Consider the following 13335-nt stretch of genomic DNA (forward strand, 5'->3'; position numbering starts at 1 on the left):
CATCAAAACAGGATGCTATTTTCCTCATAATACTGTATGTTTAGTATCAGTAAGGACGTGACAGCGCCTTTTGTCACATCAGTTATCTATGAAAAAGTCTGCTGATTCTGAGGACATGTGTGAGCAACGGCCGGTGCGCATATGTTGGGGCCATCTGACCACTGATCACTTACCTGTGTCGCCTGGAGTCATCCTTATCACTGGGGGGAGTGGGGAATAGGAGGAGCAGTATGAAGAGAGGTGTTGCCGCTGAAAGTATAAATTTGCGGTCACTTAATGACATTTAGAAATCGTGAGCTGCGCTTGAACTTCAGTCATTTCCTTCACAAAATTACAGGTCTGTACAAATGTTTTTGTGTGTGCGTGTGTGTGTGTGTGTGTGTGTGTTCATCCGTTCAGTAGGCCTATAATATTTAACATTTGTAGCTGTTTTCTGTTATATTATTTATAGTACATCTCATTCATAAGTTAATCAATCATGCATTTGAGTTTGTTGACTTTATGATCCGTGTATGAGTTAGGGCTTAGGTTCCTGGATTTGACTTAATACTGACACCTGAAAATAGTGTAGATTTTTGTTAAAAAATATCTAGATCTCATGTTTTTCTTCTTCAGTGATTGTAATAGACAGCGAGGTTATCTTAAATGCAAATGTTTCACACGGTAGGCCTATGACAAATGGATGTCAAACAACTCCAGACAACTGTATCAGCTAAAGAAAACACAACTAATGGATTGTGCGCCTTGGTCAGGAAGCACCACATTATGTTGATAAATCTTCTTTTAGCCTCGTTTCACACAGTAGCCTATTAGAGTTCCGTGTGGTTGCGGGGGAACCAGCACAGTGATGTTAAGGAAGTGTGGTATGCAGAGGCGAGTAAATGGAATTTTTACCCAAAGTTTTCCTTCTATTGTCCAGTCAGAATGTCGGTATTGCAAACTCGCTCTCTCCCTTTCCATCGCGTTTGTTTTGGTACTTTTTGCATACACTCTGTTGCACGTTTGCTGTTAGACAATTCATTTACGAGAGTCGTATTGTTTTTACAGGATAGAAACAACCTGACTCTCAAGCATGGGACACAAACTGTCCAAAGGAAACACAAGGAACATTGATATCATCCCTCAAGGTCGTTTCTCCATCAGTGAAGAAGCACCGCCGAGATACACGCACAATGAAAATGCCTTTCCAGATGTTAACCGCGTTAAGAGAGCGACCGAGATGACACATGTCTCCATGGTAGAGTCTGGCATTACGGACACTTCCGACGGGCGCCATGGCTCGCAGCAGGATGCCAGACGCCCATCCCTCTATAGAACCATAGACGTGGTGCCACAATTAGACTTTTATGCAAACACTTTCATTGGTCGGCAACGGCGTAGTAGACCATCCCTGGAGGTTCTTCGCAAGGCTTTTGATGTAAGTGTTTTTTCCACGGTCTTAAGTTTACTCGCAGGAAAATGTAAGAGCTAACTTATATCAAAATAGATAACTGTGTACTTTTTAAAGTTTTAAGTTGGTGACACCAGAACATATATATATATATATATATATATATATATATGTTTCTTGTGTCTCTGGGACCCTTAAGGGGGTCTATGCAAATTAGGATAGTTTTGTTTCAACCATGTTAAAACCATGGCTAAAGCAGCATATTTGATATTATGGCAGTGCATTCTGTACCATTCTTGCAATACATTGTTATGCTAGTACACCTGTGGTGACCAGTATGTGGAAATGTTTGCATAGGATGGAGATACTGCCAGTAATGCCGAGGGCTTGGGGAACGGAAGCCTGCCAGGCATCCCAGATGTAGAGGGCAGTGTTGAGGGGGCGAAAAATGCAAAACCGCCGGTCCGCTTTGGCTGGGTTACCGGTGTCATGGTGAGCGTGCACACACACACACACACACACACTCACACACACATGCAGGCAGATGTTGACACTGTTTGTCAAATGTGTGTTGCAGATTCGCTGTATGCTTAACATCTGGGGAGTCGTTCTTTTTCTTCGTTTGTCAACCATCACCTCTTCAGTGGGCATCAGTGAGTCATCTCCAAGAGATCCATTTGTTTTTCATAATATTTGACATTTAAATGAAACATGATCTGAATTATAGGCTTGATGAAATATGTTTTAAAAATCACGTTTCAAAGGTGTTCATGCATCAAAAGAGATGCTTTGTTTTGAAAGATAGAGACCCCAAGAGGTGGAAAAGTCCACAAAATAAATGTATTGGTTCCATGTATTGGTGAACTTGACGTGGGCAACTTCACTGATTAGCTGTTCTACTTGGCTGAGGAGTTGTGAGAATTAAAATTCAGTGGATGTAGTGAGTGATTAGTAGGACTTTTACCTCCTGAAGCCAGAGTTTTTCACCTCTGTCACTCCCTTATACAGTTCTCACCTGGGTCATCATCCTGTTGTCCATTGTCATAACCTCAGTGACTGCCCTCTCTGTATCTGCCATTGCCACCAATGGGAGAGTAAAGTCAGGTAAAATATTAAGCACTTTTGTTACTGTCAGACTGTGATGTACTGGTCTCTCTCTTTCTCCTGTTTTTTTTTTTTTAGGTTTCTCGCATTTTTCCGGGTTTTTCAACTTTTTTCCCACTGTCTTCCCGTTTTAATATTTTCCCATAAAATATCCTGTATTTTAATACTTTAATAACATTAGCCCTACCATAGGTTACATATACACTCCAAGGTATCCTTAGAGTGATGTTAGCCTATTTAGGATAACGGCATGGTTTTTGTGAGAGCACGATTTGACGGCAATCTGTAAGCAAAGTAATGTTAGACTATAGCTTCACACCTCGTTTAGTGTAGCAGTTTTGGAGTCTGAGTTCTTGCTGTCAGCAGAGGGATAGCAACAAAAAGACAAATGTTGAAATGTTCCTGTATTTTGGATGAGAAACCCGGGGAATCTCCCTTATTTTAAATGCTCAATGTTGACAGCAATGCACACTTAATATAAGTACTATTGATCGCCCCACGGACGTTTTGAGTAGAAAGCTTTTCCTCAGGATGTCAGTGGCATTTTGAGCAGAAATCTCTTCCTCAGCATGTCAATGGAGATTGAGTTTCTGCTCGAAATGTCCGTCGTGCGATTAAAAAAAAAAGTTGTTGTAAAGGAGCTGTGAGTGCGTTTTTTTTTTAATGTGCAGTTATTTACATGTAAGGACCCAGCACCCAGTGTACAATACTCAGGAGGCGTTGACCGCGTTTGTCAATTGTTTTACGAGCAATGCACACTTATAATTAATGTGCTGTGTGTTTCAACTTCAAGTGAATAGGAGAGTTGGTAAATGAGTGCATTCTCTTCCTCCTCTAGGGGGCGCTTACTTCATGATCTCCCGAACACTGGGCCCAGAAGTAGGGGGACCCATCGGGATGGTGTTCTCCTTTGCCAATGCCATAGCCTGTTCGTTGAACACGGTTGGGTTTGCTGAGACCGTCCAGAAACTTCTCGAAGTAAGGGACACTTGTGGCTTTACTAACAAGTGACAAGAACCAGTAAATAAAAAAAAGACTTTTGATTGGTTACGAAGTGTAGTTTTTCGAACTTGTGTTTTGCATAGGAAAATGATGTCACTATGGTGGACGACCTCAATGATGTGCGGATTATTGGAGTGATCACAGTCACTGTGCTTCTCATCATTTCACTAGCTGGAATGGAGTGGGAATCTAAGGTAAAGCTTTGGAAGGATGAATTGTTTTTGTTGTTGAAAAAGTTGTCTGATTTAAAAGTACTTCTTAGCATTGCATGCACTGCAGTTCTTTTGGGGGTTTTAATAAAGGCATATTTGTTTCTCTCTCTCTCTCTCTCTATCTTGCTCTCTCTCTCTCAGACTCAGATCATTTTCTTCCTGGTGCTTATAGTGACCTTTGTCAACTACTTTGTGGGCACATTTCTTCCTCCTACGCCTGAGAAACAATCCCAAGGCTTCTTTGGCTATCACAGTATGTATGACCACCAAATGCATGGGAATTTACACACATTTAAATTCATGTTAACTCTTCCCTAATGTCATATGTATTATTTTAACATTTTGTATTTACATAGAGAACATTGAGTATATTTGAGAGTATTTTTTATTGGTTATTGGTTCAGTGGTTTCTGAACATTGCTTTTCTCTCTCTCTGTACATTTGGAGAGTTTACATATTTCCATAAACAATGTCATTTTTACAGTGTTGTCATTCCCTGCTTGTGCATAACGTTTTGGGGTTTGGTCAGTTCACCTTTCATGTTTACCTGTTCCAGGGGAGATTTTCTTAGAAAACCTGCTGCCAGAAAAGGGCAATCACATTGCAGAATTCTTCAACATGTTTGCCATTTTTTTTCCTTCTGCCATTGGCATCCTTGCTGGGGCCAACATCTCTGGTGACTTAAAGGTACCGGTTATTCAATTTGAAAAATTAAAAACATCTCCAATATTCATATGTACTATGTTGTTTACTTTTGCTAGAAAGTTCCTATGGTTTTATATGCACATGTTTAATCCAGTTATATAAAATTGTTGTATTAAAACAAAAAACAAAACAAAACAAAAATTGCATTCTCTTCCTCTGTTTTTCTTGACCAAACTTTAGTCAATGCCATTATATGTGTAGACTTCACCAATCGGCTATTGGTCGAAATCCTTTTTGTTGGAATTATGTGTTTTTTAAAATTTTTTTATTGCAAGCTGGCCTGGGAATACCCTAAAACACAGGCATGTAAATACAACCGCTAATATGGCATGGCTGTTTATTTATTTGGAGTTGAGTAAACAGCTACAATTAAAACCTTAGTTTACAAGATTACTACACTTCTGAAACGATTTGGTTAGAGTTTAAGCCACCAATTTAAGTTTAATTTTACTGCTATTTACGCCCCTACTGGAAGTCTTAAGTCCAGACCCCACTCTCAATTACAACTGAGAAGGTCTGCATGCTAAATAGGCTACTCTAGGAAGCCATTCAATATCACTAGTCAATATAATATATATCATAACATTTCTTGACTTCTTCTTCACTGTAAATTATTACTCATTAACACATTTTATTTTGAGGTCATATATGCATCCTTTTGTAGTACTAGATGTACATTAGATAGTACTAGATGTTTTCTGCTCTGATTTGTCACCCCCTTTGCAATACTGGTTGGATTTTGCACAGGACCCAGAGACTGCTATACCCAAAGGGACACTCATGGCCATCCTCAGCACCACCATCAGCTATCTGGCCATCTCTGCAACCGTGGGTAAGACAGCAGCATGATGAATACATGACCAAACTGAAGATTCTTGTTTGTTAGTAGCACAGACTCCAACATTGGATTTATAGTCCACATAAAAATGTAAAGGATTTCTCTCTCTTTCTTTCTCGCTTTCTCTATCTATAACTGTCTATTAATCTCTTTATCTATCTATATATTTCTGTGTCTTTCACTTCCACTCTCTCTCACTTATTCACTCAAACACACAAACACACACATTCACACACCCTCTGTCTCTCCACAAGGTTCGTGTGTTATTCGTCATGCCACAGGCAGCCTAAACGACAGCTTCTCTTTGGGGAACGGCTCAGATGTGTGTGAGGGTGTGGCCTGTAACTTTGGCTGGAACTTCACAAGCTGCTCACATGAAGTGGACTGCAAATATGGCCTCGCAGTTGACACTGGGGTAAACACCAAACCAGGAAAAAAAGATATCACAACAGAAATTGAGTTTAGTTTAGAAATGTTTTTATTTTGCTACTGTTTGTTTTGAAGCCTTTTTAAAAGTTGTGCATATTTAGTGATGCATAATAATCAATTTATCTTTTAGCAAAATGCAACGCACAAATTACTATTTAAGCAGAGAAACATGGACACATATACAGCACATGCATACAATACATGTACACATATTATGATTAAAAATACAGTGTCGGTGTAGCTGGACCTACATCTAAAGGTTTGTGTGAACTCCTTAGTCCAGCCAAACATTAAAACCCCAAACTCTAGTCTATTGAAACCGACTGAACAAATGTGTCCCTTATTCAGACATGCAATAGAGAAGCAATGCCGGCAGACTATGCAAAGTTAATATCAGTGAATACAGTTGAAATAACCATTGGAGAAATGTCACAACAACATTTTATTTACTCCTAGGCGCTGAGGATGGTATCAGGTTTCGGACCCCTTATCATTGCCGGGATCTTTGCTGCTAGTCTATCCTCTGCTCTTGCATTCCTGGTCTCTGCCCCGAAGGTGTTTCAGGTGGGTGTCTCTAATTCTTATCTACCTTCATCGGGTTTAACAGTGACACGACATGTGTTAGTTAGTGTCCAGATATAGTTACTCATTGGTGAATGATTTGCTGCTGAGAATGGCTATTCATTATTCCAGATAATGAGATAAACTATTGAATGTATAGATTTACATTACTCCATGAAAGGCTTGGAGGAGGGACGCACATCCAACTCGAGGTGCTGGCCAGGGAGTTTATCAAATTAAAAAATATAATGCATCCACACACTCCTATTTTTGTGTATTAATTTAACCAAGAGTTCTGAGTGTGCAGCTACTTTATATATTAATTAAATCACTCCATTAACCATTAACAGTAAAGGAAATAAAAATGTGATGTGTACATAATATTGAATGTGTTATTACAAAATATTGTTTCTCTCTTTGTCGTAGTGTCTTTGCAGAGACAACATATACCCCTATATTGGCTTTTTTGCAAAGGGTTATGGGAAGAATGAGGAGCCTCTACGCGGTTATGTTCTAACTTATTTTATCGCAGCAGCATTCATTCTGATTGGTGAGTTTTAGCCTGACAATTTATCATATTTAGCACCTCATGTGTAGTTTATTTATCAGTTTCTCTAATTCTTTCACATATCTTATCTCAGGTGACTTAGATCTTGTTGCCCCTGTCATTTCGAACTTTTTCCTCTGCTCGTACGCGCTCATCAACTTTAGTTGTTTCCACGCCTCTACCACAAACTCGCCAGGTGAGTTTATTCAAGATACAAGAGTTCCATAGTAAATCCACTAAGTCACAGAAATACATTACAGTTCAACTGAAATCTCTCCCCAGCAACTATGGTCATATTATACTTCCATGAATCACACATGTGAAGCTGAATTGCACACTTTGCTGAAGGATAGTCAAATACTTTGATCAACTGTTACTGTGAATGTAACACTGTAGGCTATTCCTCTATTGCTGACATTACGTCCTTGTAACATCTGCTGTAACAACCTTTACGTACAAAGACTTCTACAAATTTACAAATAAAGAATGAATTAATGATATTTTGGTCAGCATCTCTAGTATGTATGTTGTGATTTCCATGCTGGATAATTACAAATTACAAAACATTACAAAACATTTTTTTTTTAAATGTGCTGCATGATTCTATGCTGCCCTCTATAGGCTGGAGGCCTTCCTTTCGTTACTACAACCGCTGGGTAGCATTGTTTGGGGCCGTCGTCTCTGTCGTGCTTATGTTCATGCTGACCTGGGAGGCAGCCCTCATCACCTTCTGCATCATCCTCTTCCTCTTTGGCTACATCATCTACAAGAAGCCAGGTTAGAAGTTGAAAAGATTACATGTGTTTTGTTTGTATATGTTGTGGTCATATGTACATATATTACATATGTTTTCAATGTGTTCAATTTTTTGTTAACTGAATTCCCATGTAAGCATGAGAAGTGTTGCATGACAAAGGTGAAAACAAGTCAAGTCAAGTCTAAAGGTGGTTCCACCAAGCATAAAAGATATATGAGCAAGTGTGTGTTTGTGGACTTTTCAGTATTGTGCGTCCAGGGGAGATCGTTTAAATAATTTGATTTAATTTTACTACTTTTTGAAGTAGAAATGATTATTATACAAAATATTACATTTTCCAAATGTGCTTGCTTTTTTTCTGCCAGAGGTGAATTGGGGCTCCTCTGTGCAGGCTAGCACCTACAACATGGCTTTGTCCTACTCAGTCTCTCTGTCAGCGGTGGAAGACCATGTCAAGAACTACAGGTGAGCTTTGCAAAAGCAATTAGAAGTCTTCACTAAAGCTTAATGCAACAAGTCCTAACTGCATCCTTCAATATCAGTGCATCATCTACAGACTTGCTAAATATTGATGTTATTGACATGGACAAAAAGACAACAGCAATGGTAAACAGATTGAAATAGGGAAAGACTAAGGCGGGGATCACATTAGCCAGCGGCAAGCAGCAGGTTTCCTATTGTTCTCCATGGTTCGGCAGCGAAACGGTGGCAACGCTGGCGTAACGCTAGCGTTGCACAAGCTGAGCGTTGAACATGGTTCAACTTTCAAAGCGCAACGCGAGCGTATTCAATTGACAAATCGTTTGTGTTGCTTAGGAACGAGATCAAACTTATTATGGTCTGAGCGTTGCGTTACGTTTGCCGCTGGCTGACGTGATCCTCGCCTAACTGTGACGGAGTGTCATCACCACAGTTGAGAATGTGCTCTGACTGCCATACTAATGAACCTGGTTCTTTGACTTTGCGGTCAAGCTGTACTGTAGGTTACGTGCCTCAAAGACCTGCGTTTAAGGCCGGATGGGGTGACTGCTCTCTCCCTCCGACACACAATTAACTTTTGGTTATCCCGTTTCTTCTCTTAGGCCCCAGTGTTTGGTTCTGACAGGGCCGCCAGTTGTTCGTCCAGCATTGGTGGACTTTGTGGGCTCCTTCACTAAGAATATCAGTCTGATGATCTGTGCAGACATCCTTATGGTACGCTCAAAAGCTACCCTTATGGCAGGGGTTATCTGCATAGCACTTATGAAAAGGATTATCAACAATAATATTGGCATACCCTTAGTCCCTCTGTCACATTTAGACCTCCACTATATGATTTCATTAAAACATGTGTTCTCTTTCTCTCTCTATCTCTCTGTCTCCCTCCTTCTCTCTGTCCTTGTCTTCTTGTCTGTCTCCAAGGAGGATAAGACAGCACTTACTCAGCGCAGTACTGATAATATTGTAAAGTGGCTTAACCGCCGAAAGGTCCGTTCCTTCTACACTGTGTTGAATGGAGACCGTCTGAGAGAAGGAACAAAGACACTTATGCAGGTGAATAAAAAAAGGCTGGTTTGGTGCCGGACTGCAACTCTATTCTTACCTATACTTTTAGATACTTTATAAATTTAATCTCCATGGAAGCCACCGTGATTTGGTGCGTGTGTGTGTGTCTACCGCTCTGAAAAGCTACAATAAGCTAAAAAAATAATAATGATTAAAAACACATGATGATAAATGCTTAGAACTGTATTATAATGTCTATAACACAATTTTGTCCATATTACTTTTTCGCCAAAGTCTACAGGTCTGGGGAAATTGAAGCCCAACATTCTGGTAATGGGATTTAAGACAAACTGGAGAGGTTGCTCCCCCTACAGCATGGAGGACTATGTGAATACCATCCAGTGAGTACAGATAGTTCCAGTAGATAGCCTTTTGTTCCACATTGCATAGAGTTGGATTTATTATTAACATGAATTGGGTTTTGTTTGGAATTTTGGGCATATATGTGAGCAGCATGTATGTATGTGTGTGTGTGTGTGTGTGTGTGTGTGTGTGTGCGTGTGTGTGTGTGTGTGTGTGTGATTTGTGTTTGATTCCACATTCAATATGTAGGTCAAGTAATTACTCATTAAAAGTCTAAACATTAATATCCTAAAACACCCTCAATATCGACTTATCCACACTGGATTCTTTTTTATCTTTCTGTCTTATCTTAACCTTGTACCCTTGATTGATTTAGTGATACATTTGACGCAAACTATGGTGTATGCATTCTGAGAATGATGGACGGCCTTGACATGACTGAAGAGATGGTTTGTGAAGGTGAGGATTGCTCCAGTTTGTTTTGTTATTTTTTATTATTTCATGCAAATGTATATTTATAATGACAGATCAAGATTGTATGTTAACCTGGAAGTAAAATATAAACTCTTATTTCGTGGGACAGGTTCCATCCCTTGAAATACATTTTTTGAATAGAGAAAGTGATACCATTCTCATAGTCAGGTCATCCGTAGGTCATGGAAAAGTGATGTTGGTGTGCAGGAAATCATGACATGATGATAACACTCTTGATAACACTCATGACTCTCAGATAATCACTCTCACTCTTACATCAATAACCTATAACTGATGTACTGTAACTCACACGTTACAGTATCCAACACAGAATTCCAGAGCAAAAAGAGCTTGTAAATAGCTTGGTAACTGGCAAAACAAATGTGTTGCTATCAACAAGCTTTAATCGCTAATAAATGCAATCACTGATCAATTCATGTCATAGATATGTTCTGTGTCCTACAGATAATGCTGCCTTTGAGCCAGATGAATCTCCTGAGCAACAATCCAACAATGACTCCACAGGGGATAACTCAGGTACGTCTGAGCATATACAGTACAAGCCAATACAATAACGGATTGACACCATCACTGCTGACCATTACCTGATCTTGTCTGTGCCCAGATCTTGGCAATTGCCAGCCAGACCATCAAATTCACAGCTGCCAAATCTCTACAGTCTTCCAGACCAAGCAAGGGAAGAAGACCATAGACGTGTACTGGATATCTGATGATGGAGGTGACTACGGATGAACGCGTGGATACAAACATTCATATTTTTTTGTGAACTGAAGCCACTTTACAATTATGTCTCTGTCTGTTTTTCTTTCTGTCTGTCTTTCCAGGTCTGACTCTGTTAATTCCGTACCTGTTGACCAGAAGAAAGTGTTGGCGACAATGTAAGGTCCGCGTCTTCGTAGTGGGTCAACAACAGACCATTGAGGAAGATCGCAAAGAGTGAGTTTGAGCCAGCCAGCTCCTACTTTTTTGTACTGTGACTTCTTTGAAATAGAGAAAACTTGGAAAACATGACAAACTGTTAATCATCATTTATCTGTAATAGGATGGTGTGTTTGCTTCAACGTTTTCGCCTGGATGTCCATGATGTCATCATCATAACTGACAGCGAACGTCCACCCCTGGCCAAAAAGTTTGTGTCTGGTTTCAAACACATTCCAGTACTGTACATTTTGGCTGGAAGGATTGTAGAATTTGGGTGTTGTTTATTTGTAGAAACTGTGTGTGACTTGGTATGGCGAAAATAAGATAAATAGACAAATATAAAACATAAAAATAAAACACACAAAATCATTTGTAAACTCTCTGGTTTCCCTTACAGTCTGGAAAGATTTGAGAACTTTGTCGCCCCCTTCCGGCTGAAAAGTAGAGAGTATGAGGATGACATTATTCAGCCAGAGAGGACAGAAAGTCCCTGGCGGGTGTCTGACAAAGTGTTGGATGCACTGAGGATGAAGGTGTGTGTGTGTGTGTGTGTGTGTGTTCACCTAAAGAAGTGTTTAACTAAAGAAACAATTTTGATTCCTCAGAATGTTTTCAACATATAATGTATACAGTATTTACACTCTCTTTCTTTCTTTCTCTCTATCTCTCAGTCTGAGAGGAAGGTGCGTCTGAATGAGATCATCCGTAAGAATTCCAGACAGGCTGCTTTGGTCATTGTGTGAGTATGGATCACAATACTCTAACAGTCTGTTTATCAGTACAACTGTGTCACCCGAGATAAGGGCAGGGACAACACTCTCCAACCTAAGAAACAAACCTTAGAGGAGTGACATTGTAGGTAGTTATCTTACGTAAAGTACTCTGATATATACAAACAGTTTAACTATACATGTGAAGGGACTGATGAGTGTGATATGACTTTTTTTTGTCATTGTTTAATTGCTTTCTTGTCCCACCTTGGAGAAACAGTTGAAGGAGAGTAAAGTTAGTGAGGTGAAATTGTAAGATGATAAGATGGGAAGTCATGTCAAGTTATGTGATATGAAGTCGTAGTTGTGACGTGATGTTTTTGTTGTGTGTGTGTGTGTGTGTGCGTGTGTGTTTCAGGAGTATGCCTGTTCCTCAGAGTGACTGTCCCAGCTCTCTTTATATGGCCTGGCTGGATACTCTGACCTGCGGCCTTCACTGCCCAGTTCTGCTCATACGAGGCAACCAGCAGAATGTGCTCACCTTCGACTGCCAGTGAAAACCACCAAATACACACGATTGCATCTCTTTGGTCCTCACTGCCTGCTGGTGTGGTTTCCTCTTGGTGTTACAGAACTCATGGACGAGAATTTGATTCTAAATAGATCTCAGATTGCCAAAGATAAGCCACATTATTTATGGAACCAAGGCTGCTGCCAAATTATACTGTACATGTAGACAATATTTATGATAAAGTATTTATTTCATCCCAGTTATTATACCAGTTGAAAAGCACAACAATGTAATACTGCATGCAGTTGCCCTCTTGCCTGATTGTATGAATTTCTTATGGAATGGAACAGGTAAAGAATAGAAGCAGAAGAGAGTTCATAATATAAAATAAGCAGACTGGTATTACACACCGTCACTTTATGTCTTACAGATGCTATAGAAAATGAAGTCAGTTAGTTGCCAAATAAGGACGAGGAGGATAATCATTGTGATAATTCATTGTGATGGACAATAATAATTGTCTCAGGATCAGATTTTTTAACTGCTCTGAGTCAGTTTTATTTTGTATTTACAAGTAGATTATCTGTCTAGAAAAATATGCATAATGTGTAGTATTTTGTAGCCTACAGTAGGGGTCAGTGTGTAAGTGTACTACTACCTGAATCTGATATGCTCATTCTTGACATTTTTCACAGTAGGCTACAATCCCTGGAATTATTTTGCTCCGTTGATGTATGTTTCTGTAAGATTATTGAGATGGGCTTTAATAAGGCAACATGAATGGTGATATGTAATAACCACAAACATTCCTTTTTATTTATTTGTTTGACATTTGCAAATAGGTACTGTCACAGACAAAATCGACAGACATCAACAGCAAAAAACAACCTTTTTTGTGTTTTGACATGTATGTTGAACTAGTATTGTGTAGCTTTTATTGATTGATGTTTTTTAGGCTACATTAATCAAAGCTATATATGTCTGGTATGTCAATTCCAAATATATATTTGTGGATTTTGTATTAAACGTTTCTACTATTACAGGTATCATTTGTATTTGTACTGCATATAATACAAACAAATTGTATATTCTCAGACAATGTAGGCCTAGTGAATAAATTACAGTAGAAGTTTACATGCTGCAATTCCTAAGGTTCGTATACACTACAGGGTGGATACCCGACCCGAGCCCGATGAGACCTGGTGGGTCAGGTGCAGATAAATACTTAGAAACACATCGGCGTGATATGGCATTGGACATTTTACATTTAAAATAGCTCATTATGTTGGGAAGCCAACAGGTCTG

The 13335-nt window shown here is 39.4% G+C and overlaps 2 protein-coding genes across 3 annotated transcripts in view; both read left to right on the forward strand.

Moving 5' to 3' along the window:
• The first annotated feature begins 223 nt into the window (after positions 1-223).
• The window catches only part of LOC121689398 (solute carrier family 12 member 3-like), a 76679-nt gene continuing 63567 nt past the window's right edge, over positions 224-13335 (forward strand). The window contains exon 1 of one of the 2 annotated variants that reach the window (XM_042069173.1): positions 224-332. The gene's annotated coding sequence lies outside the window, so the exon portion shown is untranslated. The remainder of the gene's footprint in view (positions 333-13335) is intronic. The other variant, XM_042069176.1, reaches the window with a different exon arrangement.
• On the forward strand, positions 320-13070 carry slc12a10.1 (solute carrier family 12 member 10, tandem duplicate 1). The gene is made up of 27 exons (XM_042069172.1): positions 320-337; positions 1048-1417; positions 1748-1882; positions 1968-2043; positions 2399-2494; positions 3333-3472; positions 3580-3690; positions 3850-3961; positions 4265-4395; positions 5161-5245; positions 5506-5666; positions 6137-6244; positions 6668-6791; positions 6883-6984; positions 7410-7565; positions 7911-8010; positions 8628-8739; positions 8947-9078; positions 9325-9431; positions 9770-9852; positions 10333-10404; positions 10493-10606; positions 10713-10824; positions 10931-11017; positions 11207-11342; positions 11481-11548; positions 11938-13070. The coding sequence occupies exons 2-27, from the start codon at positions 1073-1075 to the stop codon at positions 12074-12076; spliced, it is 3144 nt and encodes a 1047-aa protein (XP_041925106.1). The 5' UTR covers positions 320-337; positions 1048-1072; the 3' UTR covers positions 12077-13070.

Source organism: Alosa sapidissima, chromosome 18 (assembly GCF_018492685.1).
Source record: "Alosa sapidissima isolate fAloSap1 chromosome 18, fAloSap1.pri, whole genome shotgun sequence".
NCBI classification, from domain to species: domain Eukaryota; kingdom Metazoa; phylum Chordata; class Actinopteri; order Clupeiformes; family Clupeidae; genus Alosa; species Alosa sapidissima.